Source organism: Excalfactoria chinensis, chromosome 3 (genome assembly GCF_039878825.1).
Source record: "Excalfactoria chinensis isolate bCotChi1 chromosome 3, bCotChi1.hap2, whole genome shotgun sequence".
Lineage (NCBI taxonomy): Eukaryota > Metazoa > Chordata > Aves > Galliformes > Phasianidae > Excalfactoria > Excalfactoria chinensis.
The window spans coordinates 31,621,039-31,649,024 of NC_092827.1; the positions used below are offsets into that span (position 1 = coordinate 31,621,039).

The following is a 27,986-nucleotide window of genomic DNA, read 5'->3' on the forward strand; positions in this document are numbered from 1 at the left end:
GGGGGCTGCAGGGGAGCCCTCTGTGAGCAGAGCTCCATTGCTCTGAATTGAACCTGCCGCAGCTCAACCCCGAGCGACGAAAGGGAAGCGGGACATGTGAGAATAGCCCTGCAGGCACCGAAGAGAAAGCAGGAGGAGCTCCAGGAGCGGAGCCTTGTGGCTGGGGGTAGAGCTGCGGCCCACGAGAAGCCCACACAGACCAGCTGGAAAAGGCCGGCACCCTGTGGGAGGCACCCGCCGCTTACGACGGGCCGAGCCCGCCCATCAGGCCGCGCCTGCGCGCTGCGCCGGAGCGCTCCGCCTGCCCGCCGGGTGCAGGCCAGGCCAGCAGGATGCTGAACGTGCCACCGCAGGCCTTCCCGGCGTCCGGCTCTCAGCAGCGGGTGGCCGCGGGCGGCCGCACCAAGGTAGGCCCTGCGCAGCCTCCTCGGGGTTGGGGCTCTCTCTCAGCCGGCCCTGAGGCCGTCACGGCGCGGCCCTGCGGGGCTGCCGGCCGGGTTTGGGGCTGGGCCGGAGCTGCGTCGTTACCGTATAACCGTACTTCTCCTTTTCGTGGGGCTCACAGCGCTCCTTGTGCGGCCTTTTCTCATTGTCTCGGTTTTCTTACGCAGCCTTTACAGCTGTGTGCAGCTTGTCTTTGCGTTTGGACTGTCCCTCCACGGAGTGGGCTTGTGGGCCTCGCTTGGGGGGTGAGCTCAGTTGGTTTGGGACCCGAACTGCCAGAGTGAAGCAGCACCCGCTGACTTGTGTTTGTGTGTTCTTATTGTCTCCGCGTTTCTGCTCTGTCTGCAGTGTTCAGAGACCACAGTTCTCATACTCTGTTCTCCGCTGTCGTGTTTGGATAAAGGGGCTCCTGATCCATCATGCCGTTAGAAAGGAAGGTGTTAGAAATCTGTGAGACCTTGTTCTGCCCTTACCCTGTGAGCCAGTAGGTCACGCCCCCAGCTTTCCCTGGGTGAGACCTCCTGTTGCCACGGGGTTTGCAAAGTCTTTATGATGAATGTTTGAGAATCCTTTTGGCTGGGTTACAAAATAGGAAGCCTCTGTAAGCAGCTTTACTTCTGGGTAGGGCTCCAAAATGATCGTGAAGAGTATGGGTTATTTCTTGTTTCATCCCAGTTTTCCTTGGGAGCTTAGAAAAACATTTTGAATGGCTCTTTCTCCCCTTAGAGTTTAATGATGTTTGTACGTTTTTACTTTCCAGGTTCCTTTAAAACCAGGTAGGAGTCTTATGGATTGGATTCGATTAACTAAAAGTGGAAAGGACCTGACTGGTTTGAAAGGGAGGCTAATAGAAGTGACCGAGGATGAGCTTGCTAAGCACAACAAAAAGGAGGACTGCTGGATATGTCTAAGAGGTTGGTTACTGTGATGTTTCTTCTACATTTTGTTTTGTGCCTGGCTTCCTGTCTGTACCTGAAACATAACAAAACAACAACTACCACCCCAAAAAATCCTCACCCCAGAACAGTGTATTGTGTCATCTATAGGACACGACTTTGTTCAAGTTGGCAGTTTTATCTAACAACACTCTTCTTTGCTTTCAGACTTTTCTCAGGCACTCTTTAAAGCTGATGTATCTGACACTTATGTGAAAACAGTGAAACATAAGAATGCGGTCGACTCTTCTGACAACAGCGTCTTAGCAAGAATGAGACATTAAAAATGCTGATGTGTACTTAGGGTGTACAAAGCCAGTAGGGTGACCATCAAACAGAGTTGCCACATAGGGCACAAGTGTATCAAATGGGGTGGCAGGGGGTTAAATAACAGCACATTAGGTGGAAATCTGAACGTTTTGTTGACATTCAGGAGTTTGAACTGTTTAGATTTTCTCTCGTGCATTTTCTGATGTGCAGTAAGCAATTCTGTACACAAGATGGCGCAGCGGTTACATCCCTGAGAACATCAGCTCAGTAGAACGTGCAAAAAAACCTTTCCAGTCCAGGAGGATTGTTCTTATCAATTCGGATTGTCCCAGAGATGTGTTTCCCTTCACTTAATGATGAATGCCACCCTTTCTGGAGTAATGTATACTTTTTAAAAGCACGCAATGCTTTTAACAGGCACAGTTCCACTTTAGTAACTTCATGTTTCAATAATATTCAAATTTAAAAACCATTTTGCCACGTAGACCTGCAGTAGTCCCGTAAGAAGAAATGTCTGTGGTTAAATCTGTTTAGAGCTGCATTCTTCAAACTCTGGTTGCATTTCAGTAATTGGGCTTTGTAATTCCAGGCCTATAAAAGATTTATTTTTCTTTAATCTCACTAGAAATACAAAGTAGTGCTTGTGTAAAAAGAATGCTGAATCCTTTAATTCAGGCAAATTTATCATCAGAGTTATCAGCCTCTAAAGAGTTCAGAGTGTGTTCAGTTTTTTTTTGTGTTGCTGAATCTACAGAAGAAACATTTTATTGCTGATGGTGATAGTTTTTATTTTTTGAAGGCAGTTTCTTCCAGTAGTCATTTAATTCCATAGTGAAATGCATGACAGAGAAACAACTTTGACAGCACTTCAGCAGTGACTTAATTCAGAGGGAAAACAAAATCCATTCCATGCACTAACTGGCTCAGTTCTGTGTCTCTACTTAACTGACCTCTGGCTCTCATACACATTAAGTAGACTATGACACCTTCGTCTTCAGGTGTTAGTTTTGTTAGAGTCTTATACCTCCATGGTTTTTCCAGATATCAGCCCTGCAGTGCCACAGAACTTTTCCTACTGACCAACTCTGTGTGATTTGTTTTGGGTTCCATATGGCTGTGTGACTTCTGTTTCTGGAAAGTCATATTGCTTGCTATTACACTGTGCAATAGATACTAATCTTTCCACGTTTCTGAAGATAGTTGAATTGTTGCCGTGGTTGTAAAAAATCGTACTCACATGATCTTATATTCTGTTTCCTGCAGGACTAGTATATAACGTCACACCATACATGGAATATCATCCTGGTGGTGAGGATGAACTAATGAAAGCAGCTGGAACTGATGGTACGGATCTTTTTGACCAGGTGAGAACAACTGGCAGTGAATGACACTTCCTCACTAAAAGGTATTTCAGAAAACATAAAAATTAAAATAAAAAAGCATGTTTTCTGATTATTTTAGGTCATCCCAGTGGAAATGACTTAAACCATTTGAGCTCTAAGCGAAGGCAATGGTTTACTGTTCAGAATTGCACTAATGTGCTGAAAGAGAAACATCATTTAAATTTTGCATCAAAAATCATTAATGAAAGTGTTCTTTTATGTTGAGGTTTTACTTCAGTTTGACCATTTTAACAAATTGATTGGTTTTTAGCAGAAATAGCAATTAAACTTCAGATTCCTACCTCTTCAATGCAGCAATGTATTGACTAATTGCTCTCATTTGAAAACCATTTTCTTCTCAGAGAGAAGAGCATTAATTTTTTGACATATAGTTGTAGCATTTTTCCATCTATTGACTTGGTTACCACATTATCAGTGAACAAAGTACTAAGGAAGAGGTGCTGAGACTGCTATTAACTCATTGTGAGCAAGTCAGATGACAGCTGGTCTCTTCTTTGTTCACCTTTTCTTTAAGGCTGAAAAGAACGTCTGCAGTGTTCCTATAAGACCTGATTTCATAGGGAGTGATTCACTGAGTTGGTCTTTTTGAAAGCAGGCATTCTTCCCATCTCCTTGCCTCACAGGGTTTTCCTGGGAAACTGGGGATGAGCAGAAAGGGAACTTCCTCTGTGAAAGAATTCTGTCATTTCTTTACAGTTCTGACATCATAGTGTGTCACCTCTTAACTTGCAAAACGTATTTAAGAATGAACGTAAATAAAGGAGAGATGTGATGGTGTTTTAGCTTTGTCTTGTCTTTGGTTAAACTCTTGACAAATGAAGTGTCTAGGCACAGGATTTCAGTATATTTTTCTGTTGGTCACAAAGCTGCTCAGGTTTAAATAAACTTGCATTTTCACTCCTGGGAATTTATGCTTTGTCAACTTGTGGCCTGAAAGTCTGCAGCAAAATCACTGTCATTGGTGTGATGTACTTAGAAATGGGAATGGAGGCAGCAAAGATGTTTCCAGATGTCCAAAAAGTGTATCTGAACTCTGTAACATGCTTGCTACGTTTTTGTTAGTTTGTTTTGTGGCAGGAGTGGAAAACCGCTTCCAGGTTTTCATTTCTGGTTGATGTCTTTCCAGCTCTGGAGGCATTTCTGCTGCCTGTGCATTCTGTATCTGTTACATACTGATGTATTTAAGAGTTTGATAGGCTGCTGGTGTTTCTTAAATGTCTGAGAAACATAATTATTTCTCAAAATTTTTCATTTCTTTCTACTGCCTATGTAAAATGCAACTACAGTTTGTGGATGGAAATTCCTTAGCTTGTTTGCTTAGCTAGTCCAGTTAAAGGTTTTTATTTTTAAATCTCTTTGTACCATTCAAATTTGTCATGCTGCGCTCCGTTACCTTTTTTCTTCCTGAGGTGTTATCTTGGATGCCCCATCAGAGTTGGCTTTTCTGCCATCTATTTCCTATGGAAGTTTTTCAGTTCTGGTCTGTAAATTACTGCTCCTTCATCACTTCATTTGACTTTCTAAAATAGGTTATTTCCCAACAATTCAATGATCATCAGACAGAAACAAACAGAAACGCTCCAACTTCATAGGAGATGTCGACGTGTCTAAACTACCATACTGTATGTTATATTTCCATCATCAGTCCCCTTCTCCATATTCATATCTAAACAAGATTAATGTCCTCTGTGGTAAGGACAAATTCTGTTATGTTGTGAACATCATAAAAACACTATTCTGAAACTTTCTGTCGTTAAAGGTTGTGATGTTCAGTTACTGCAACACATAAAACAGGTACTGCAACACATAAAACAGATAAGTTAAGCTGTTGTCAGATACTCAGGGTCTTTTTGTGTGTGTTTAAATACTTCTTGGTTGTGAAAGAAAAATACTGAAAAAAAAAAAAATGAACAATTGGTGTCTGGGTTAAAAACAAAACACTAAGAAATGAATTAAATTAGCTGTTATGCAACAATGGTGTTTGTATCTTAGTGCATAGAGCGACAACACTGTAAAAAATTACAAAAGTTGTGAAAACTGATTTCGTTAATATAGGTCCATCGTTGGGTCAATTATGAATCGATGCTGAAGGAGTGTCTTGTTGGGAGAATGGCTTTCAAGCCTATTGCTGCTCCAAAAGGTGAGGGCTTTTAGAGTGAAATAATTTCTCATAATGCTTTATTCCAAAGCTGTCTGGAAGTTGCAAGAAATCATTGTATTTATGAGGAGTGCCTGTATTTTGATACAGAGGTGAAGGCTGTTGCACGTACGTAGTCCTTTGATAGTATGTACTTGAAGAAGAAAATATTTTACAAGTGAAGACATTTATAAATAATGTGATGGTATTTTTTTCTTGTGTTGTAAATCATCAGCAAAGGGCTATATGTTTGTAGAAATAGGTACATATTTATTTTTATTTTCATTTTTCCCCAAGGATTGCTATTTCTTCAGGTCCCAGCAGGCAAGTTTTCCTGAACAGCCCTCTGGTGCGATTTAGAGCATCTTCAAATAAGTCAGTTTTTTCACTTTGATGATTTCAGCCCCAGATGTAGGTCTTGAAAGTTGCATCTGAAATGAGATCTATGAACACAGTTTCTGGATGGTTATTGTTTTTAGAAAACTCCTCACTGGGTCTGCTAAAGTTTGGATTTATTTAGAGAAAATGATGCTGATTCAGCAAGCTCATCAGAGCCAGGACAGAGAAAGAAAGTAGCGTATTGTCTTAAATCGCTGACAGTGGTTTCTAAAGAATTTATCTTCAGTATTTGTTTTGATTTACAGGCCACAGTGAAAAATGCCAGTATCCTGCAACCAGATACTATTACTGAATAGTGACCCTTAGCAAAACTGCTGTGAAAACATGACAGAATTGATATTTGCAACTATTTTTTTCACCTTCTATGGTATCCTGTTGGTCACAATTTCAATTTCTGACAAGGGAACATGGCTTACTTGCTTAGCACTTAGATCACTTTATCATTAGGTTGACTTTGCTCTGTAGATAGGATTTTACATCTCTGCGTTGCTAGGTAGCTAATTCCATTGTAGAGTTTTGAAGCTGAGTGCTGCAATGCAAGGAGATACCTTGACAGCATAACTGCTTCATGGAGTTGACATGTTATAGATACGTTAGTGCCACTTTGTCATCTGAATCACAAACATAAAAAGTAAATCTGACTTTTACTGATTTCGTTAGTGTAACTTTTCTATAACTGGAGGAATTCTCATGACAGTAAATCAGTGAACAAAATAAACGTATCTTTGCTCCCGACAGCTATGATGGTCCATTTTCTGGTGTTTTTTTTTTTCTCTGCTTTCTTCTGTAGTAGGACTGCTCTTATCTGTTTTGCTGTCATAAAACCTGCAGGGGGAAGGTTACACACTGTATGAAAGTGATTTGGCTGCCTGTGTCTCTTTTGGCCATTTCAGGCTTGAAAATTATTTCATTAATGAAATAATTAAGCTGGTTAGATGGTATTTACTAAAATTCTTTGTATCAACATTTTTCAGAGTTTCCTGTAGTTCATATTGTGTTATATATCCTTTGCTTTTGAATAGTGAATTATCACGCTTGTGATTGACCTGATCCACTATCAGGCAGCAGTACTTGTCTTTTCTCCTTCCAATATGCAGTGTGGTATGTGCTGTTTGGTACTCAATAGTGTGCACTGTAGGTTTGTTGGGGCACTGCTGGGAGATTTGTGATCAGTTTTGTTTCCTGTGCTCTGGAGTATTTTGGAAGATAGCATAGTTATCTATTCACTGAATTTATAAGGGCAGTAAAGTCGGTCCTTGCATGCTTTCTAAGAAGAGTCCTTTGAAGGTGCTGGTGATAGTTTTGCCAACTTGTCTTCTGGGAACACTGTTTGATGGGTAGGGTAGTGACTAACAAGAGATTCTGAAGTATCCTTCTGTAGCATTACAGTGCAGTAGCTACAGTAGTACTCAGGCATGTAAAAGATTATTTCAGAATCTCTTTCTTCCTGCAATCTCTCTCAACAAACCTCTGCAGCATTAAGCTGTTTTGCCATTGTTTTGCTTGATTTGCCTTCAAGGTACTTGGCTGTAACATCAGTGCTAATTGTATACTGTGTTGGCTGTACCTGTTACTACTAATGATGTTTCTCATGGACACATCAGTGTCTGTTACCACTCATGTTATGAACAGACATAACTTAGGAGTTGGAATGCATGCATTTATTTGTACTCTGTTACTGATATTATGCTGAAAGAGGTGCAGTATGATCCAAGGGAGGGGAAGGAGTGTGTCTTGGAAATACTTCTAAGCAAGTGTCCTTGAATATGCAGTGCCAGTTTCAGTGCTGTGTGTTAAAGTGAAAAGAGTATATTTTTGAACTGAAACAATTACCTTTTAATGACAAATGACACTTTGTGACTGAGTTGCCTATCCTAGCAGTTGGGTTGATGTAATGTGTAGCAGAATATACAGAGAAACACAAAGTTTGGGAGGAACTGTGCCATTCTTATGTGCAGTATTTTTACCTCAGTGTGGAAGTCTCTGATGAGGACAATTCTTGTTCAGCTTGGAAGTCCTTTAACAATACTGTGTGCTTGATGAATTGCCAGCAGCCTTCCTTTCATTTGCTGTCATGCTGGCGTTTTTCTTCTATTCCTGCATGCTGTGATGGAGAGAGCAGAGGGAGGGGTTCAGAAGCCCATAATAAGGGGAGAAACACTCATCTTTTTGCTTTCAAGAAAGGGAGCAGGAAGAACAAATTGGATTCTCCTGCTTCCCCCTGGCCTTTCTCTTAATATAGTCGAATGCAGAAGGGGTCTTTGCACCAGTGTTTTTTTGTGATATGTGTGTAAAGGTGGAAAGGATTTGTGTACTTCCATAGGACTAGAAGAAATTATGTGACCAAGAAGCACTATGACTTTGTCATTGAGTGCTATGTATATGAAGTGGCACTATGCATTCATCTACTTTAGGTTTTCTTTTTCTGCTGGCTTTGTTTTGTTGTTGTTTGGAGTTAGTTGCAGCATACTGGAGATTTAAAGATAAGTTCAGATGAACTTGTCAAATAAAACTACTTGAGAGAAGAAACTTAAAGGGAAGTTTTCTTTTTCCTGTGTTTCTGCCAGACAGTTTTAGTGGTGGTAGGTCAGATTTGGTGTTAACTGTATGTTGTCTTCATGCAGTGTCTTTCTAAGTCTGACAGACTGAGCTTCTTGGCTATGAAGCTTATTGTTGCACAAGGAAATCTGTGCTGTTTGTTTTTAAAAGTCAGATAAGTTCTCATTTCCTACCATTCAGTGCTGTGCAACTCCTTGCATTTTGTATTATAGGTTTATTATTATTGTTATTACACATAATCTTTTGGAGTAGTATCAGTGCTACTACATATAATTGTGACTTCTTGATACCCAAAGCATCCTGGTCAATCTGTTATTGGTGTGGTTTATTTGGAGAGCTTTACTTTGGCTCATTTCATTAATATGATGTATGCAAACACTGTACTGCAAGCTCTCACTGTCATGCTTGTTTTTCTTAATGCTTGTAGACATGTCTTCTACCCTGCCTGAAGAGAAGAAACAGCTTAATGGTAAGTATTCTTCTGGAGCAAGGTGGGAAGTGAATCTTAAACTTACTTGAATATTTTTTTAATGAACGATACTTACCCAGTTTCTGTCTTTACATTTGATTGGGATTTGGAGATAGTAGTGATCTTGGGGAAGTCCAAAAGGCAAAATCATAGGCATTGCAAATTCAGTGATTTAAAGCATTAGAAGGTGGAAGCTCAGTAGTGCAGAAAAAGTAAGTATAAGATGGATAGGCTTTCTACTAGAGAAGGTAGATCAGAAATGTGCTCTTGAAATCTGCCACTACAGAAGTGCCAGGTTTTTTGATTCTCCTCTATGTCAGAAAAACTGGGCGGCCAATCAAATTGCAGAGATGTGACAAAAACTTGAATAATGCGTAGAATGAAGCTGATACTGGAAAACAAGTTGAAATAGAAGTTTATTACTTGAGCATAGCCTGGCTGAATTACTTGAGGTTTAACCATGTGAATAACTAGGTTGTTAATTGATGTCCTCTACGAGGAGCAAACATTTTGTTCTATGAAATACAAGGTTAATGGTAGTCTTTGTAGAGATAGGGAAGCAGTCAAGCTTGGCACAAGCCTTCACTGAGCCCTCCTTGAGTACCAGGAGTAGCTTTGGTTGCAAGTGCACAAGAACTATGTATTTGATTTTGGTCTTTTTAGGAAAAGTTACATAGTGATTAGTCATGTTAGTATACTAAGGCTTCCTAAAAGAATCTGATTTATGAGGTCCAATCAAATGAAGTGAGCTGGGGGTTTGCTGGTGAAGAAAGTAAGCTGAACAGCTGTGAAGGGTTTGAGCTGGAGGCCGTCATTTAAGCATGAAAGGATACAAACTGAAATCTTACTTTCTGCTGTTCTTCCTGTCTTTCTTGCTGTCTTGTGTTCTGTGAACACTGTATCTCATACTTGATTTCTAAAAGGCAGTTTACCTTGCGGTATGCAGTAATATTGAAGTACACACACAAAAAAAAAACCAATGAGTTAAATGTATATCAGTGTATGTCAAAGTAAGAAAAACTGATTTGTTGTTGTTGTTCCTGTTCTCCTATATATCCTTTTGTAATGTTTAAGAAGGTTCATGAATTAACTGTTCTTGATTAGAATATGTGGCTCCACAGGAGAGAGGAAATAGGTCTGATGGTGGTTTCTAGTGAAGCTGGCAAAATGCTGATGCTTGTTTCTCGTATTCAGTTTACCTGTTTGGTATGACTTCTTTCAAAACAGGAATGATTTTTGCACTGACTTTCACTGTTGTGGACATACTTAGTTTACTTTCTAAGACATTTTTCTTATTCAGTTGTTGTTTTGCTTTGTAGCTCTTATAAATTTAAGTCTAGAAATAAGCAGCACTGACTGAAAGTTAGAAAGAGAAACCTGTGTGGGCTCTGATTTATTTATTTTCTTATCTAGGAAGCTGTTTGTATGGTGAAGACATTTTGTTGTGTTGATCCAAAATGTCAAAATAATAATTATATTGTGTGGTGTGCTCGCATCTTATTAACTTAGATGCATCCTTGATTTGTGTGAAAATCAACTTCCTGTAGTGTAAGATACAGTGAAAGCTGAGGTTTCCAGGATATATTGCTCATTTTATGTCTTAAAGGCATTTACGTTCCTGGACATCCCTTCAAGTTTGAGTTTCAAACTAAAGACATAGAAATTTCAACACACTGTTATTTCCAAAGCATACTTGAAAACTTCTTACTTGAAAGCAAGTAAGTATCAAAGACATACTTCAGTAATGAGCTCTCCAACCTTGCACATTCAAGCTAAACTGAATTTCTTAAGTACCCAAATTATTAAGTTGAATAACTCTGTAATATTAAATGTAAAATAAATTACTGTGGTAGCTCCACTATCTGAAAACAATTTGATGTTTGAGTATAAGCACCTCAGAAATTAAAAACACATACTGCATGGAAAGGAGTGGTGAGAGGAGAACTTGCATTAGGACTTCAAGTACAGAAGACTAAATTTTGTTCAGCCAGCTGAGATTCTTTAGTGTAAGTAAAGTATGCATTCCTGTTTTTCTTAGTATTACTTAGAGTTTATAAATATGGATTGAGCTTGTTCTGTGCCTTCAGAGAACAAAGAGAGTAACAGATACAGAAAGTTTTCACAGAATCTTAAAATAGTTTAGGTTGGAACAAACATCTGGAGCTTGTTTTGTCCAGTTCTCTGCATGTGTCAGGATGAGCTTGGATGTTAGGTCAGTCACCTATGAGCAACACTGCCATCATAGAAAGAGTTTCTGGTGGTGGTGGTGGTGTTTGTATGTGTTTGTTTTTATTAATGTAAGGAGATTTTATTTCTCTGTGCTATTGTCTGTTGCCTTCAGCTGTACTCCCTTGAGAAGAGTCCTGTTGTCTTTTCCGTACTTCCTTTTTTCCCCAACCCCCTTTTTGTTAGGTAGTTGAAGGTTGCATTGAAGCTTCTCCCATAGTCATTTCTTCTGCAGATGGAGCAGGCCCAGTTCCCTCAGCCTTCTTTCAAGCATTCTTTGCTCCAGCTGCTGACTGACTTTGTGGCCCTTTACTGGACTAGCTCACATCAATGTTTGCCCAGCACTGGAGGGCCAGAACAAAGCACAGTACTGCAGATGTAGTCTTATAGTTACTAAATAGAGGGGAAAAATTGCTTCCCTCAAGCTGACAGGCTATGTTTTTGCTCAGGTTGCGTTTGGCTTCTGTCACCACAGTGTTGTGATGTAGTATGTGCTCTAGTTTACCCAGGCTTGTATACTGTGTCCCAAAGAAATTTTCTGCAAAGCTACTTTCTATCCAGACAGGCTCCCCAGTCCGTTATGTTATGAAATCATGCATTTACTTTTGAGTTTAGTGCAGTTTTTGTCAGCCTATTTCTTTATTCTGTTAGGTCCCTTTGAATGGTATCCATAACTTTTGATGTTTCAGCTGCTTCCCTTCATTTGTTACTGTCTGCAGCAGGAATGCCAGCTGTAATTAGCCAGCAGTTGTACTTTGTAGTGTTGATCACACCTTTTGCACCTGGCAGTCCTGCTAATTTTCAGTCTAGATTTTAACTTGTCAAACTCATCTCTCTATTGTGGCTGTAAGGATAACCACCTTGCTCACCACCTTGCTTGTTTCAATAACTTAAACTCCTTCACTTCATTGCTGCTATCAGCCTTTGGATTCTTTATGTTCTTTATGACCATCATGCACAGCAGAGCACTAACCTTAATTGATTCATTCATCACCTGAATAATTTTCTTTTTTATTGCAGCATGACTTCTAATTTTCGAATAACATTTTACAGTACTTCAGAGTAATTAACAATTAACTTAGTTTGCTAGAATGTTCTTGCTCTGACAGTTGTATATTTCTGTTGCCTTACAAAAGCCAGTAGTGTGTATGACCACAAATTGCCCTTATCCACGGAAGGCAGCCCAAGAATGTGGTATATGTCTGTGTTATGATTTAATACCAGTAAGCCTCACTCCCCATGTGGTTGATCTGTAGTTTTGGCAGTTTGATTTATACCAGAGTGGTACTCTTAGTTTTATTTACTTTTTACATTGTGAAGTCATGTAATTGCCACATATAACTTTCATTCCAATTGCCAAACTGAATTGGCCTATAGAAGATAACTAACATGTGAATTCTCACCAACCTAAATAATTAATGTACATGTATCTATTTCTAGTTTGCAAGGTTTGCCCTTGAATGGACTTGGAATCCTTTTCACTTGTCCAGTATTTACTAGCTCTTAGCTTAGACTGCTGCCTAACCATTGTCTGGTGAAATTGCTGCTATTCATGCTATGTTACAAATTGTATTATATCTCAGTCAGTGCAGTTTCTTCCAAGATGCTTCTACACAGCTTCTTTCTATTGAAATTGATAAAGGATTGCAATTGCTTTAATCTATTATCTCTGTTCAATATTTTCCAGATTCCTAGCAAAGCACAAAGTAGAGAGATGCCAGCTGAAATCAAAGCTGAACAGATAGTTCCATTGAATTCATTAGATGTTTTATCCCTACTTCACCGTCACAAAGTATGAAAGGGCAGGTTAATGCCTGATGAAACAGTGAGCAGCTTAGACATACCAGGAAACTCATATACAGGGTTCTGTGGGATACGGAACTCTTAATTCCTGAAATGGAGCTTGATGTTCTAGGAGCCTGCTCTCCTAGAGGGAATGCTGAATAAAACCAAAATAAAGAACATGGATACTTTCCTGTAAAAGAAAACCACCATATATTGGGAAGGGATATTGAGCGTATAAAATTAAGAAAAAAAATAAGTTTTACTGTGATTTCTATTAAATGAACATCACAGCACGTGTTTTAATAACTCTCTGCCCTTTGTAGGTATGCTCTCTGAGAGGAAAGTACTGGGTGCTTCTGCTAGAGATACAACTCCAAGGTAAACTTTTGGTTTTCATTCTGTTGAACATTCTATTTAATAACTTTGTGCAGTACTTAGTAAATACAGACAACTCTTTCCATATTTAGAGCTTGATATTTCAGCTGAATGAGTGTCTTATTACCATCACTTTATATGTAGGAAAGGAGGTTCAGATTTAGACAGCTTGCCAAACATCTTACTGACCCTAAAGGCAAAAGATGAAGCCTATTTCTTGGCTTAGTCTGTTGGCTTCCAACTCTTTTACTGCCCTGCATTATCGTACAACTGTATGGTTTATTTTCACTGGCTCCTCAGCCTTTTAGAAAACTCCTGGGAAGTGATTCCAAGTTGGCTGATTTATTTTTTTATTTTACTTGAGTCATTTGTTGGTAATAATTGGCATGCCTTGGAAAGGTACCTCGTTTCAGGCTGGAATGTTTTAAGATGTGATGAGCTACTCAGGTTTCTGCAATCTGAAAATGTAAAACAAAGCAGACCTTAAAACCACAGTGAAATACCTGCTGTTGTCACTAAGGTATCTTTTTTTTCCTGATTCCTTGAATCTCTGAGGTCTATTTTCTGATTTTTGCATGATGTGACTACATGAACTCTGGGCTAGTTATGTGCAACTGCATTCATAAGCCCCATTTTGCAACTGGAACATGGCTTATCTTCTGGAGTTTTTCATCAGTACTTGCTTCCTTTTTCTCACGTGTATCTGGCATGACCAAGTACCTGATGGGAAGGTGCTGGCTACCAGAAGTGTGTCTTGGAGGGGGTATCCTGTCTGTCTTCTTCAAGAGTTCATACACTAAACAGAGGTAGTTAGGATGTGGGGACAAGAGAAGACAGTAGTAATGTACACGTGAGGAGTGTGTGGAGTTATGCAGGTAGAGTTGACTTTCACTTAATGGGATTGCAGCTTTCATGATTCTGGAGTTATGTCAGAATGTTAAATGTGGTCAGATATATAGCTTTTCTAGATTTAGACAGGTATGCTACCATGCTGAAGAGGTCTTGAAAACACTGGTAAACGTATGGTAATGGAAGCAATAAGAAATATACAGTTTGTCCTACCTTCCTCTGTAGTTATAACAAGGTTTGGGTAGCTTGGGAATCATGAGAATGTAAAGCCTAGATTTGGGCAAAGGAAATAACTGGTTTTGTGGTTTGAAGGTAGAACCCAGAACTCTTGGGAACTGCTCTGACAATTTAATAACTTTGCTTGGAGCCAAGGACTTCGATCATCTTTCTTGGAAGGTTCATATACTGCAAAGAGGATGCATTTGCTTTGTAGCTAAGACTTCTGCCAGTAACTAAATAGTGCTATATAACATAGCATTTAACTGATGTGCACTATTAGAACAGATAATTAGAATGCTTTTATTTTAATCTCTGGGCTTACCTCTTGAAAATATATGCATTTGAAAATAATATATTTGGCTGGTATCTTTGTGAAAGAAGTTCTACTTGAAAACTGCTGCTTAAATGTATTTTGGTATGCTGAACAAAAGTATATATATACATATATATATATATTGTCTTCCTGTACTTCTGTTTTACAGTTATGACTGGTTTCAAACAGATGATATGATCACTGTTGTCATATATACTAAGCAGAAGGTAAATGTATTTTATGAGAGAGATAATTACAGGATCTTGTGATCCAGCTTGAATTCTTGGAGAACTTCATTAAAGTGCTCTTTTTCCTTGTCTGTGAAAGGGTATGAATGCAGAGTTGGTGATAGTGGACTGTCAAGACAAAAGATTAAGGGGAGAGATCATCCTGGATGACCATTCATATCTTGTAGAAGTTGGTGGGTACTGTAATTTTATGGTTGAAAATACGGAATTTTTATTTTACTTTATTAATACCTTCACATCAGGCCACGTATATTTTGCATATACCACTTAAATGTTATTCCTCTGTATTGAAAATGATTACATTATCAAATCCTCTTTTCATCTGGTTAGTATGTATGTATTTTTTTTTTGTTCTGTTTCTTGTTTGATGTCCTAAGCCATGTGGAATTAAGTGCAGCAAGAAACTGATGTAAAAGTTATGCAAGTTTCTCTATTTCAGGTGTGTGTTATTGATCACTTACTAAAATGACCTTATTCAAAAAGGGCGAGTGGAGTGATTTAGATGAATACAAGTTGATAGTTATGAGTCACTGTGTTTGTTCATTTGTTATTAAAAAAAAAAAAGAAAAAGAATGATGTTTTTCTTAATGTGTTGTATATTAGCTTGCAAAAGTCACTGAGACTGATATGAAGCAAGAGTGCAACTTCTGGGCCAAGTAAAGATGCACGTGGTTGTAAGCACAATATTTCACATAGTATTTCTTTCTCTAAGCTGTACAAATATATAAAGACTAGAATGTAATTCTATTTTTGCTTAAACTAGTTTATTTCTCTATTTCAGACTTGGATCATGAAGTTCAAGATGACTTTGCTGGTAAGTTGTCTCTTGGAACTTTTCTATATTTCTTCTAACATGGGAGTGTAGAGCGTTCATCTATTTTTCTGATCCATCAGGTACTTTACAGCTTTTCGTACCATCAGAAGTCAACCAAATCAAACCACACAATTGACATTTTGACTCTTGAGCTTGTAAAAAATAACACATTGATGGTGCTCTGATCCTTTGGAGAATGTCTAAAACAATTAGAAGTGAGCTGTGTTGTGTACATGTAAGCCATTCTGTGCTTTGAATGGGATTTTCATAAACTTGTTTATTCATTCAAATGGCCATTTGGAAAAAAAAAGGGGAGGGGGGGGGGAAGAATGTGGTGGCAATTAACTATTTCCAGTAAACAAGGGTTTGGACTTTGTGTTATTTCTGACCAGATGGACTGTGGATCTTTTCACAATGTATTTATTACATTTATTAAATATAGTACATTAATACGTATTAGATTAGTGCTTGTTCTTCTAACTACAATGTAAAAAATTAAAGCTAACTGATAGTATTTTAATGTAATGCATTAATTTTGTGCTTGTTCAAAAATGAGTAGTCCTCTGGAGTTTAGTAGAGGAGTAAAATCGTATTGTTGTATGAAGTGTAACTTCAAGTAACAGTGAGAAACAATTTTCTTTTGTAGTAAATATTGCTGAAAAAATCGGGAAGGTAGAGATCATTTTAAAGAAGAAGGATCATATTCAATGGAAAGTGCTGGGATTGCCTTTGGAGGGTCATAATACGCTTATCAGGCGCATAGAAAGAGGTAAACGTGGCCACATTAACAGTTCTTTTAAGACTTTTTACAGCATGTTAAACTTGTTTTCTCCCAGGATTTTTATTTTCTGGGATCATACCTCATTTTTTTTGGAACGTTTTCTGGTGTTGTTGAAAACTGCTCAGATACTCTCCTAGAACAGATGCACAGTAGTTTTTTTGTTTGTTATTGTTTCTTTCCTTCTGGTTTCATTTTCTTGTTCTGTCTTCCAGTAGAACTGGAGGTCTTTGAGACTTGCAGAAAGATTGGGAGAATGTAATAGGGGAAGATAAGAACTGCCTGTGTATTTGATATCCCTTCTGTCTGTATGAAAACTTCATTAAACCCTTGTCTTGTGGCAAAGGCTGTAGAAGTAACTAGTGAAGAAACAAAAACCTCCACATCCTACTATTCCTACAGGTGCATCCCTTTTCTATGCTGTAACATTGTTCCGTCACTCTGTACCCTTGTAACTTAAGCTATGCATAAATGGGGCACTCAAAGCCAGCTCTAAATAAGCTGCTGCATCTGCAGGAGGTGGTAGAGGTTACATATGAATTCATTTTTTGGTGAGGGAGTAGGATGAACTTGTTGCAGCACTCAAGCGCATTACCTTGATGATTGTGTTTGGCTTTTTTTTCCAGCTAAACTAGAAATTTCTACACAGTAACATCATATTATATTATAAAGATGTTTCTGATGTTATTGTGACTGTCCTGTTTCTCAGAAGCATTCTTGACCCTCTGCCTATTTGTGTCCAAAAGCTGACTAAATTTAGACTGCCTTATGTATGTGTGAGAGCAAAGTTGAGAACTGATTAAACACTGTTCACTCTTACTGGCTCATAGTTACGGTAATTAGACCATGAAAGTTGAGAGATTATTGTGCTCCAAAAAGGAAGATGATGTGTATAAAACACGTCTCTTTAGCAAAATTTAGGTTGTATAGAATGTGGTTTTGCTTATGCAAGTTTTAGAACCTATTTAGTCAGAGCTTGCTGAGCTGAGTAAATGCAGTAAATATATTGATACATCTGTTTTTTAAACCGTAGTCCAGAATTTTTTATTCAGCAATTTATTAATTAAGAAACAAAATTGAACACACTAGAAGGGTTATGAAAGAGGAATGTTCAGTGCTAAATGTCTTGCCTTTATTCTATCTCTCTGCTTTCAGCGTGGCAGTAATATCTGCACATTGGAGGCTTCTGTTTGCATAGTGTGGACTTAATTAGCCTCACTCTGTTTTACTTAGAATTGTGCCTCCTGCCTCTAACTTGCCTAGGTTTCAATTTTGCTCCCTTAGAGCAAATGCTGTTAAGTGTGAGAAACCCCCATCTCTTATACTAAGAGCACAGAAATAGTAATTAACAACTCAGTTGTTTTTCCTATCATTGCTGGATGTGAAATTGGTTTGGTGTGCAAAACAACCTTTTATCAAGTATAATAATTATATTCTGGAAGTAAATAATCATGACTTCCAGCCTCGTAAAGTAATACTGACCTCGTGAGTTGATGCATTTTTGTGTGTGAGGTTAAGCAGTTCTTTGAAGTGAATATTACATTTCCTTCAATAAACTGCAGAAACCAGTAATGTGAAGTGTGTTGCAAACACAGCAGCTCTCCTTAACACTATTTACAGTTAAGCATAGTGTATTTTGCATAATTGAATAGTAATATTATTAAGATTGGACAGACGTGGTTTGACTATTTACCTGTGACAATGCTAGAAGCACTTTTAACACAGGTAGAGCACACTGTCAAGTGGAAGAGTAATCCCTGCAGAAAGGTAGCATGGACGTGTCTGCTGCTGGCAAGGGTGATTTCCTGTGGGTACATGGCTTCTTATGCTGCTCCAGTGTGTGGCTGTGAGACAACTGAGAAAGAGTAGAAGACAGACACACTGGTTGTGCAAGTAGCCATGTTTACATGACATATCAGTTGCAGTATTAAAAAAAGGAAGAAAAAACTTCAGTGCTGTGGATGAAGTAACTTTAGCCCTGTTTCGTTGAGAAGCAGAGTTCCTCAAATTTTACCATGGCTGAGAACAGCAGCCAGAACAACTGATACAAGATGTATTGTGACCTGTGTACCTGCACCAAGCTCCTGGGGAACAGTGCCTCTTGCAGGCAGGCAACAACAGGAGCAGTACCAGCGCTGATGGAGAGCCTCGATAGCTGCTTTGCTTCCAAGGCCTGAGCTGTCTAGTTAAAGCTATTTTATAGCTTTACATCTGGCATTTTTATGCTGCACAATGTATAGGCTACCACAGATGCATTGCCTTGAATTCTCTTTTTTTTTGTCACTTATTGTTAGTATTATTAATGTCAGGTGTAAGCATTTAAATGTTGATGTTGTGTCCCTAAAAGAATGTACAAAGCTCTTTGCTGTTGAATGCTGATAGGCCATTATGCTTGACTGTCTAAGGTGAAGAAACTCATCATAAATGTGGAAATTTCCATTTTTAAACTGTTGTCAGTAGAAATTCCTGCTGTAATTTGTTTGGCACTTTGAACAACAGGGTAGAAATTCCTGTGAGCATATACAAGGTGTTCTGCTATAGTGTAGCAATAACAATGGTGTAAGTAGCATAGGTACTGTAGGTAGATTGTGCTAGGGTAGTAGTTGATGAAAGGGTGCCAGAGCATATATGGCTTCTTTCTGCAAGCTCTGTATCATTCCCTGTGGACAGCCCTATCAGAAACATTTGCTGTGTTAGTAGCAATGAAACAGCAACAATGCAGGGTGGTCAGCTGAGTAATTACCCAGAGTGCTGCGTGGGTTTAGACAGTGTGGTGCTCTGCCTCACTTACTTTTCATTTCCATTACTCAAGCTGTTTTAATCTACAGATGTGTATTCACGCTGAAGTTGTATGGTGACTGTAGTACAGGTAGAATGTGGTACAGATGGTTCTGCTTTATGAAAGAACTACTGGGTTGGTTTTCTGCTTCTTCATAGTTGCTGCTAACTAATAACACAGATTAAGCCTGGTAAGAGCCTAAAATAAGGCTGAAAAATTAGCTCCAAATTAGAAAAATAACTTAAGTGATACAAAAGCATCTACTCATATTTTAATGAAGTATTTTCATGTTGCAATATATTATGTTTTTATTTTTCTTTTTTATTAAAAGATCTGTAAGTAACAGGTAATTGATGCTTTTAGGATTGTTCTACAGGAAATGCAAGTTGGTTTCTAAGACAGAAGTTACCCATGACACCAAGCTCTTCTGCTTTATGCTGCCTAAGAGCACTCATCTCCAGGTTCCCATTGGACAACATGTTTACCTCAAACAAATCATTGCAGGTAGGAAAAACTGAGAATATGACCATAGCTATTTTAAGATATTTCTCTATTTTGAGCCTCTGCTGCTTGCAGATAACTTACTGTATACACTTTTCCTGTTCTTTCAGCTACCTTTTGTCTTTTCTTTAGGGACAGAAGTAGTAAAACCGTACACACCTTTATTGCCTTTTTTGCCACTGGATTTCAAAGAACCATTTTGCCAGGATGGTGCACATATATATTTAATGATCAAAATTTATTCCTGTGGATTGTTCACACAGGCACTTGACAACCTACGAATAGGTAAATATGTGCTTTGGGGTGTTTTGTGTTCAGTTCCGCAATGGTTGGCTTTATCTTTGCACATATGTCAGCTGTATCAGGTAGTTAATTACTTATATTTGTTCATGTATACAAATATACTTGTTGCTTGTTTTGTATTTGAGTGTATATACTCTAAAATAAAACTGACTGTATTATTTTGCAAACGTTTTATTAGACTCAAGATATACTTCCTTTTATGTTTTAGATACAAGGCAGATTTTTTAATAGTGACTTCACGATTCTGTGTAGTCATAGCATAAAGACAAGGCATCTTGATTGAACACCTTTTCTTTTAGCATAAATGATCCACGAGTGATTTATATTGTACCCTTCTGAAATGAATGCTAGCACTACAAAGATGAAGGGAATATAAAAGAATCTTTTAAAAATCAGATTATTCATTTGTTTTCATCTCATTAAGGATTACCATTCTATTTTGATTTTAAAGGTGATGATATTTCTGTCAGCAATCCTGAGGGTAACTTCAAGAAGTCACAAGTCGAAGCTCTAGAAGACCTCTTTTTATTGGCGGCAGGCACAGGCTTCACACCAGTGGTTAAGCTGTTGAATTTTGCTCTGACTAAAGTTGATTGTCTCCAGTATGTACGCTAATTATGATTTAACCTCAAGCTAAAGTGATTCATAGGAAGAATGAGATGAAGTGCGATGAGCTGTCCTCAGTATTAGTAAAATGATTTCAAAACCAAAGGGCATGACAACATTTTTCTTCAGTTTATTTAGAGATAATGATGCAGAGCACCTTTTCTTCTTGTACTGTCTCTGCTCAGTCTTTTTTGCCATTTAGTTTTCTACATGCCGCTTGATTACACTTTGCTAATGTAACTGTACGTGTTATAATCTTCCTTCTATTTTCAGCAGGCAGCTGATTTTATTTGCCTTAAACTGTGTCACTGCAGACATATAAGTAAATCAGTCTTTGAGTAGCTATGGCATTTGTTTTACTGTTTGTAACCCTGGCTTTTCAAGTCCCTGGGCATAGCTATCTCAGTCTGCTTCACAGTAAAGAGTAAGCTGTGGTTTGATGTGAGACGTAAGTGCTTTTCATTAGAGTTCAGCTGTTTCTTTAGTATCCTTTAGAAAAATCTTCTCTTGTTGAGAGGAGAAGAATGTGACAAGGAGCTCAAATTAAAATTACTCCACATCAGATCCATTGTTTTTATTATTTTGTTTTGCTTTTGAGCTTGACCATGCTGTTGTCTTAAAATACAGATTTCAGTTGCATTCAGGCAGAGCACGTGAGGGATTCTTGCTTGTCTTGGGTCTGTTCTCTTGTAAAAAGACTGAGTGACGTGGATCCCTAAATGTTTTGTCATGTGTATCTTTTATTTAATCTGTAATGTGAACTAGAACTGTAAAAAGTCTCAAGAGAGTTCAAGTAAACTCAATAACTTGGTAGCTCAACTTCAAAAGGAAATGCAAAGGATGACTGAGGCGCATCTTCTGAAAGAGATACGAGGTATTTTTGTATTCCTTTTAGCAATGGTTTGCTTCCAGCATCACGCTTAGTGGAATTTCTTAATAGATTGTTTTTGTCGATGTGAACTGTTGTGATTTGTGTGAGCACACAAATAGAAAACATGCCTGACTTTTATTTTCCTGAAAGCTGTTGCAGAGGATAGTTTTACAGATTTGACACTCCTTTCCCGTGTCTTTGAATTCAGACTTTTGTAAGGGTTGTTAATTTGTATTACTGGGTTTTATGTAATATAAGCACAGGATGTTTTGGCTCATTATGTCTTCATAAAGCATATTTTGAAAGAGAATAAAGGATTTAAATTGAAGGCTAGTCTTCATAATAAAGCTAAAAAGGATTATATGTACACTGCAATAATCTGTTTCTAGAAAAGAATCTAAAAGCGTACGTTGTTCTTGTACTGTGTATTGTCTGGCACAAAAGAAGCTGTATTGTGAGAACACAGTGTATGTACTGTTTGAGGGTAAGGTTCTTCCGAAGTATCTTGCATTGTCAGATGCAAATAGCACAGGGTAGTCTGTTGCTGTGAAATAAATCTATCATCTGGCAAAATACTGGGAAAACACTACTAAGTGAATCTGTATTTTTTTCCTCCTTCTTGAGTGGAAAACTTATGTGTGAGGTGACTATAATATGAAAGCAAAAGCAAGGAAAGTAAAACCAATAGTAAAAGATGCAAGTTTTAACGTGTCCACAAGCAGAATAAACACAGTAGGTAATGTGTGTGAAAGACTGCCACTGCGCAGCTTGTGCTTGTGTCTACTCTGTCCTTGAAAGATGACCAGAAGTGTTCATTTTAACTCTCTTCGGCATGTTTTCTTAGGGGAACTCAGTACTAGCAGTTAGTTCAGGCTGCAGCAGCATGCAGTTTCTTATTAGTAAATAATTATTTTTCGACTTGCCATGGAAGCTCTTGAGGTAGAATAGCTAGAATGTCTTGATTCAGTACAGGTACAAGGCTTTGTGTTTCTGACTGCTCTATGTGTCTGTTTGATGGCCTTATTTTTGCTGTTTACCCTCAACTCTTTTTTCCCCAACTTGTTTCTTTTTATTTTAAAGCGAATGTCACATAAGTGTCTCTCACACTTGTATACGTGTAATATTTATATGCATTGTGTGTATATAATACGTATAAATATATGAGTGTTATTTTCTTTATTTTACTGTGAGAAGTAACAGTTGCCATAGACGTGGTTCACGTACACTAGAACATAAATTGCAGAGAGAATGCTGAGGAGGGATCTAAATGACTGTATGATCACATCACCTACTGAAGCAGCTTCTGTCTAGTTGTCGGCAAGTGCTGACTGAACCTTTGAGGTAGTACTGCTAACACTGGAGAACCTGCAGCTTCCCTGTGTGGTGTTTTCCTTGACGCTGATATCTTGAATTGCTGGATTTCCAATCATTCTGCCTAGCTTGTCTCCTTATTTTATTTTTTTTTTTAGGCCTGTTATCTCCTATCTACTGTGAATGTGGAATGCAATTTATTCTCTTCCTGTCTGCACTGTCCTTTTGTTAATAAAGCCATAATGATTTCAGTTCAGTTCTTGTTTTGTCTCTTGCTGTCTGGATTGTATTAGGACATAGTATTCCTTCTTTCCTATTTGAGATTTTTATTCCCTTTTACTTCTGGTGTATTGCTACAATCAGCTAGATGCATTTCATAAAGCAGGCTGAGGCACAGAGGCACTGAGCATTAGGCAGAGGGCTAACACTTCCCTGGAACAGTCTGTTCTTCATTCTCTTTGATAGCTGTCTTGTTTTGCTTCTAGGTTTTCATTCGTAAACAATTGCATCAATTTAATATTCATTCTTAATACACTGTTCCCCTTTCGTTAGCATTCTTTTTTGTTTTAGAAGCTGCTTTTACAACATTCTCTACTTCTTCTTCCTCTGTGTTCATGTAAGGATCATTTTTGTTCCTCTGTCTGTGCACCCTTTAAGAGCTTTCATAGCAATATTCAGAGCTTACTGAAGTCTGCATCCCTGGAAGTTTGTGGTACATTTGAGTGTCCCATCTCCTTTCAAAAAACTGACAGTTCCTCATTTTCTGATCTAAAGTTCCATCACTGTGTGTCTCAATTATCTCTTCTCTAGCAGTAGGGGTCTTATCTAAAATCTCTACATCTTCCTTTTAGCTTCTCCCTCATTTGTAGCAGCACTCTTACCACTTCATTCCAAGTTTGGAGGCTATTTATTTTCTTTATAACATGTTATGAGCATCACTGCACCAGATAAATGTATATACAGTGAGTGCAGACTATCAGTAAAGGCACGCAGACTTATTTCTTACACATGTCAGTTCCTACCTTTGTTCCCAAGGAATACATTTTATGGCTTTCTCATGTGTGTTTTTGTTGACCTTTTTCCTCACCTGAGCAGTGCTTGATGCTGTGGAGCATCATCCCAGTTCTGACAGCATTACTTCCTTGAAGTAAGCTTTACGTTCTGTATTTTCAAGGCAGTGGGCCCTGGGAAGCACATAAGGGCCCTGATCTTTGTCACAAGCTTTTGACTAAGTTAATTTTAGGATTTAAAGATACATCATGGCTGATTTGGGAAGGCTTTCCAGAGCTCGTATATTGCAAGTTATCTTGAGTTGTACTGCATCTGAAACTTCTCTTGGTAACACTGTTGATGGTTGGTATTATGCATAATTGTTAGATCTCGGTGCAGTAGTTTTGACAGCTGAAAATGAATGTCTTAAGTAGAAGGTGATTTCTTATCTTTGGCATCTGCTGTAGCCTTTATGAGATTTGCTGGTATCTTGAAGCGTGACCAAACTGCAAAAGAGGAAAAAGGTTAGAAGACAGAAAAACAATATGTCTTCAGGGAGAACACAGGCTTTTAAATTGCAGTTAAGGAGTAGCTGGAGCCCATGAACTCCTCTCCATAGAAGTCCTAGCATATGTGACATGATTGGAAGGTGGCTCTGCAAGCTACACAGGTGAAGGAGAGGGGAACTAATAGCTTGAATGCAGCTTCACGTAAACATAATGCGTCTGTTGCTGGTCTCTTAGAAGCAAGGTTGTCTCCGTATTAGGAGAGTGTTGGGCGCTGAACCAGTGAATAAATCATGAATAAGATAACCAAGTTCACAGCTGTAGTTTTTCCTCCAAGTTGATGAATTAGGTTTCTCTTACTCCTATATGCTTGGATTCTATCTTCAGGAATTTAGTATTGACATGAGCTTCTTGAAATTCCACTTCCATATACCAGCTTGTAGAGATGCAACACAGAAAAGATTCATAGAGTTCACTAATGATGTATTAACTGCAGCAGTAGTGGTCAAACAATATTGAGAGACCACTAGATAAATCTTGACAAGCAAGTATACTTTATTCTTAGGCCTTAGTAACTATAAGAAACTTTAGTTTTCTAAAAACAGCGATTCCTGAAGGATAGGTTGCAACCATAGGCAAACTTAGGGCATTTAGAAGAGGGGGTCACAACTCCAAGAGATTTAAAGTACAGCCAGAAGGATTTAGTGGATTAGAAGCAAAAAAATTTAAGAAGAGAATGGAAGAGTATGGGGTTTTTTTGTTTGTTTTAATGTGAAGAGCTTCTGTATCATCCACTAAGTTCTGATTCATTAATGTTTCAAATACAGAAACAACTTGTGGTTAAATTCTGTTTACTTCTTTTTAAGGACAGTGAAGCTTATCTTCTTCAACAAAAAAGAAGATGACATACTTTGGAGAAACCAGCTAGAGCAATTAGCTCTTAGAGATGAAAGGTATTTATAACTCTCGTGAAGAACAATTTGTATCATCTTAGTGTATAGCAGAACATACCTGGGGGCATACAGCAACTGCACAGCTATGGCACAAAGGCAGATCCTACTTCTGGAAACTTCTATCTAGAATTTAATGAGGTATAGGAGGTGGAAGGTGATTTGGTTGTATAGGGCCACAGATGCATATCTGCAGGGTATATCATTATGTTCAGGGAAGCTTAAGAGCTTGGTGTGACACTGTTTGAGATGTTTGTTGGAGATGGAATATTAGATGCAGTGATAGCTAAGACTGTCAGAGAAGCTTTTTGAAGGTACAGAAAATTAGCCTTAGTGTTAGGACATGTAGAAATGCAAAGAGAAGGAAATAATAGACTAGGATAGCGTACCCATTGAACAACACTCCAAATGTACTGAAGAGTCACGAAGTCTCTTTAGTGTCACTTCGTGGCCAAAATTCTTAGCTTGAAATTCAGAGTTCAAATTAGGCCCTACTTTAATTTTTACCCACTGTTTATTCACTGTTATTTTTCTCAGTTACAATCTAATTATGGATTAAAACACGGTAGTGCACGTGTAATGTTAACTTTATTTAGCAGGCCATGTTTATGCCAGGAGACGTAGGAATGTCAGGTTGCCTTTAATTTCAATACCCTTTTAGTACTAGTTAAATTAATAATGCTTGGATTTTTGGTGAAACAAGTATGTATTATTTCTGCCTATGTAATTCTTAGTTTAAATTGTATTGAATTGAAATTGAACAAATTAATTTCAGCTGTTCCTTCATAACATTGATGTGAAAAATCAATATTATTTCATAACATAGTGATGTCTGGCACCTTCAAGGCTTTTTAGTCTAGACATTGTGCAAATTTACAGCAAAATCCCTTCCAGTAGCAATCTCAGATACACAAGTGTTTGTTTTTCACTCGATAACTACTGTTAGTGGGTTTTAGAAACAAGTTAGGACACTTTCTCGTTAATTAAATTGTGCTGATATTTTCAAGGTTTGGCTAAACAGTCTTATTTCCCTGCTAGTGAGCTGAGCTACGCCAACATTTGAATAAGTCAGTAATGGAAAAATAAAATCCATGCTTTAGTATCTTGATTGGTGCCTGCTGGGTTTTGTTTCTTTATTGTAAGGTGAAATACACAGCTACCGTTCTTAACATTTAAAGGTTGCATTAAATAATTAAACTTCCAGCTTTGGAGGCTGTTTGATTGACTTGTTGCTAAGAACAGCTAAATGTCTGTTGGAATTAAACTTGCACAGTAGGAATAGAGTAGAACAACGAAGTAATCATAACAAATGGCAGTGTCTTAGTATTTTCTGTTGCAGTTTTCTAATCAAAGGCAATATTTCTGGAATATTCTTCTGCTTTCCAGGTTTGAGGTTCAATTCATTCTTTCAGAGCCGGCAGAAGACTGGATGGGTAAACGGGGGAAGATTTCTTCAGCTCTTCTCTCTGAGTGTATGAAAAGAAGTAAAAAAGACTCCAAAGTGCTTATCTGCATCTGCGGTCCAACACCTTTTACAGAGCAGGGACTACAGTGAGTATTTTAAGTAATGAGTTTGGGAATGAGGAATCTTCAAAGTTTGATCACTCTTGTCAGCTATATTGTTTCTGACTTGAAAGTCTTTCAAAAATGGCTCTGTTTTGTGCTTTGCAGCAAAGCTTTAATTAAAAGAGTAAATGCAGTATGTGAGTTCCATGAGCTGTAATAACTTGTCAAAACTCTCTAAAAGCATCTCTTTAACATTTTTTCCCAAGTCCTGCTTTAAATTCATTTCTCAGAGGAAAAAATGATATCATAGGAAATAAGCTTACTGTGTAGGTGTTAGCTGGATAAATTAAGTTAGTAAAAGTAAAAATCAAAGCTGCTGTTCTGTTACAAGCAATTCTCTTGATTATTACTAATGTATTTATTTACATCTGTACCAAATACATTCATTATATGGCTTATATTTAAAGATAAAGGGCTCCCTTTTCTGTGGCATCACTGTGGACAGCTACACAGATCTAATGGAGGGTGTGGAGCTGACCAATAACTGTTGTCTTTTAATAAAGCAGAGATGCATCAAATAATAGCTCTACTTATTTTTAGGAATTGTGTTGGTATCCTAACATGGCAAATATGGTCATGAAGTGTTTTCCTTCGTTTAACATTAGTAAATGCATTTAGAAAACTTTGCTGCACATGTCTTAATAAAAACAAGATTGAGGTGCTGAAGTTGTATCTGTGCTGAATTTTGGATTCCAAATACTGATGTTACAAATTTGATTTCTGACTTTCAGGTACCTGAAGGATCTTGGATACTCTCAAGAAGAGATGCACGCTTTTACTGCATAATGCTGTATGAAGATATCAGTATCTGTTAGTTCAATACAATCTTATTTATTGACCTTCATGAATTTAAATAAGTGAGAAGCAATTTTGTAAGACTTGAAATTTCACACTTGGTACCAAACTGTTTCTTGAAAGTAATACATCTTTGGAAGAAAAAATTTTATACTGTGTTTTATCTTGTTTTTGTAAATATTTATTTTCTAATACTTAAGTCATCATGTGTATTAATTTATTGTAGAAAGAAGCAGAAACGTATGATATGTGTTATGTAAGGTATCTCTTGGTTTTGGTTAATGAAAGCTCTTTTTATTGCAAGCACTGATGTAGGTTTTGAACTGAAAGTCTTATTTCTTACTGCAATATGTCTGAAGAGCAATACTGTCTGAATCTAAATCTTGCACTGTAACTCAGGTAACCAGTCACTGAAAAATGTTCTTTTTCATCTGAAGTCTGCTTGACTTGCAAGCAATCCAATTATGTATTTTGGCTTTGTAAAGAAAGAAGAAAAGTATAAAAAAAATACAAAAAATTACCTCAGATAATAATAATAAAAGATTTTACGTTACTTAATGTATTTTTGTAGGGTTTTGTGTTTTT

General features: G+C 37.8%; 1 protein-coding gene across 1 annotated transcript; it reads left to right on the forward strand.

The window, feature by feature from the left end:
- The first annotated feature begins 202 nt into the window (after positions 1-202).
- CYB5R4 (cytochrome b5 reductase 4) lies at positions 203-27,962 on the forward strand. Its single transcript, XM_072333373.1, has 16 exons — positions 203-407; positions 1,205-1,358; positions 2,913-3,013; positions 5,108-5,192; positions 8,575-8,616; positions 12,951-13,005; positions 14,553-14,610; positions 14,711-14,804; positions 15,413-15,445; positions 16,092-16,214; positions 19,366-19,506; positions 19,636-19,788; positions 20,258-20,408; positions 24,957-25,043; positions 26,427-26,591; positions 27,338-27,962. Exons 1-16 carry the CDS (start codon positions 333-335, stop codon positions 27,390-27,392), a joined length of 1,572 nt encoding a protein of 523 aa, XP_072189474.1. The 5' UTR covers positions 203-332; the 3' UTR covers positions 27,393-27,962.
- The last annotated feature ends 24 nt before the right edge of the window (positions 27,963-27,986 follow it).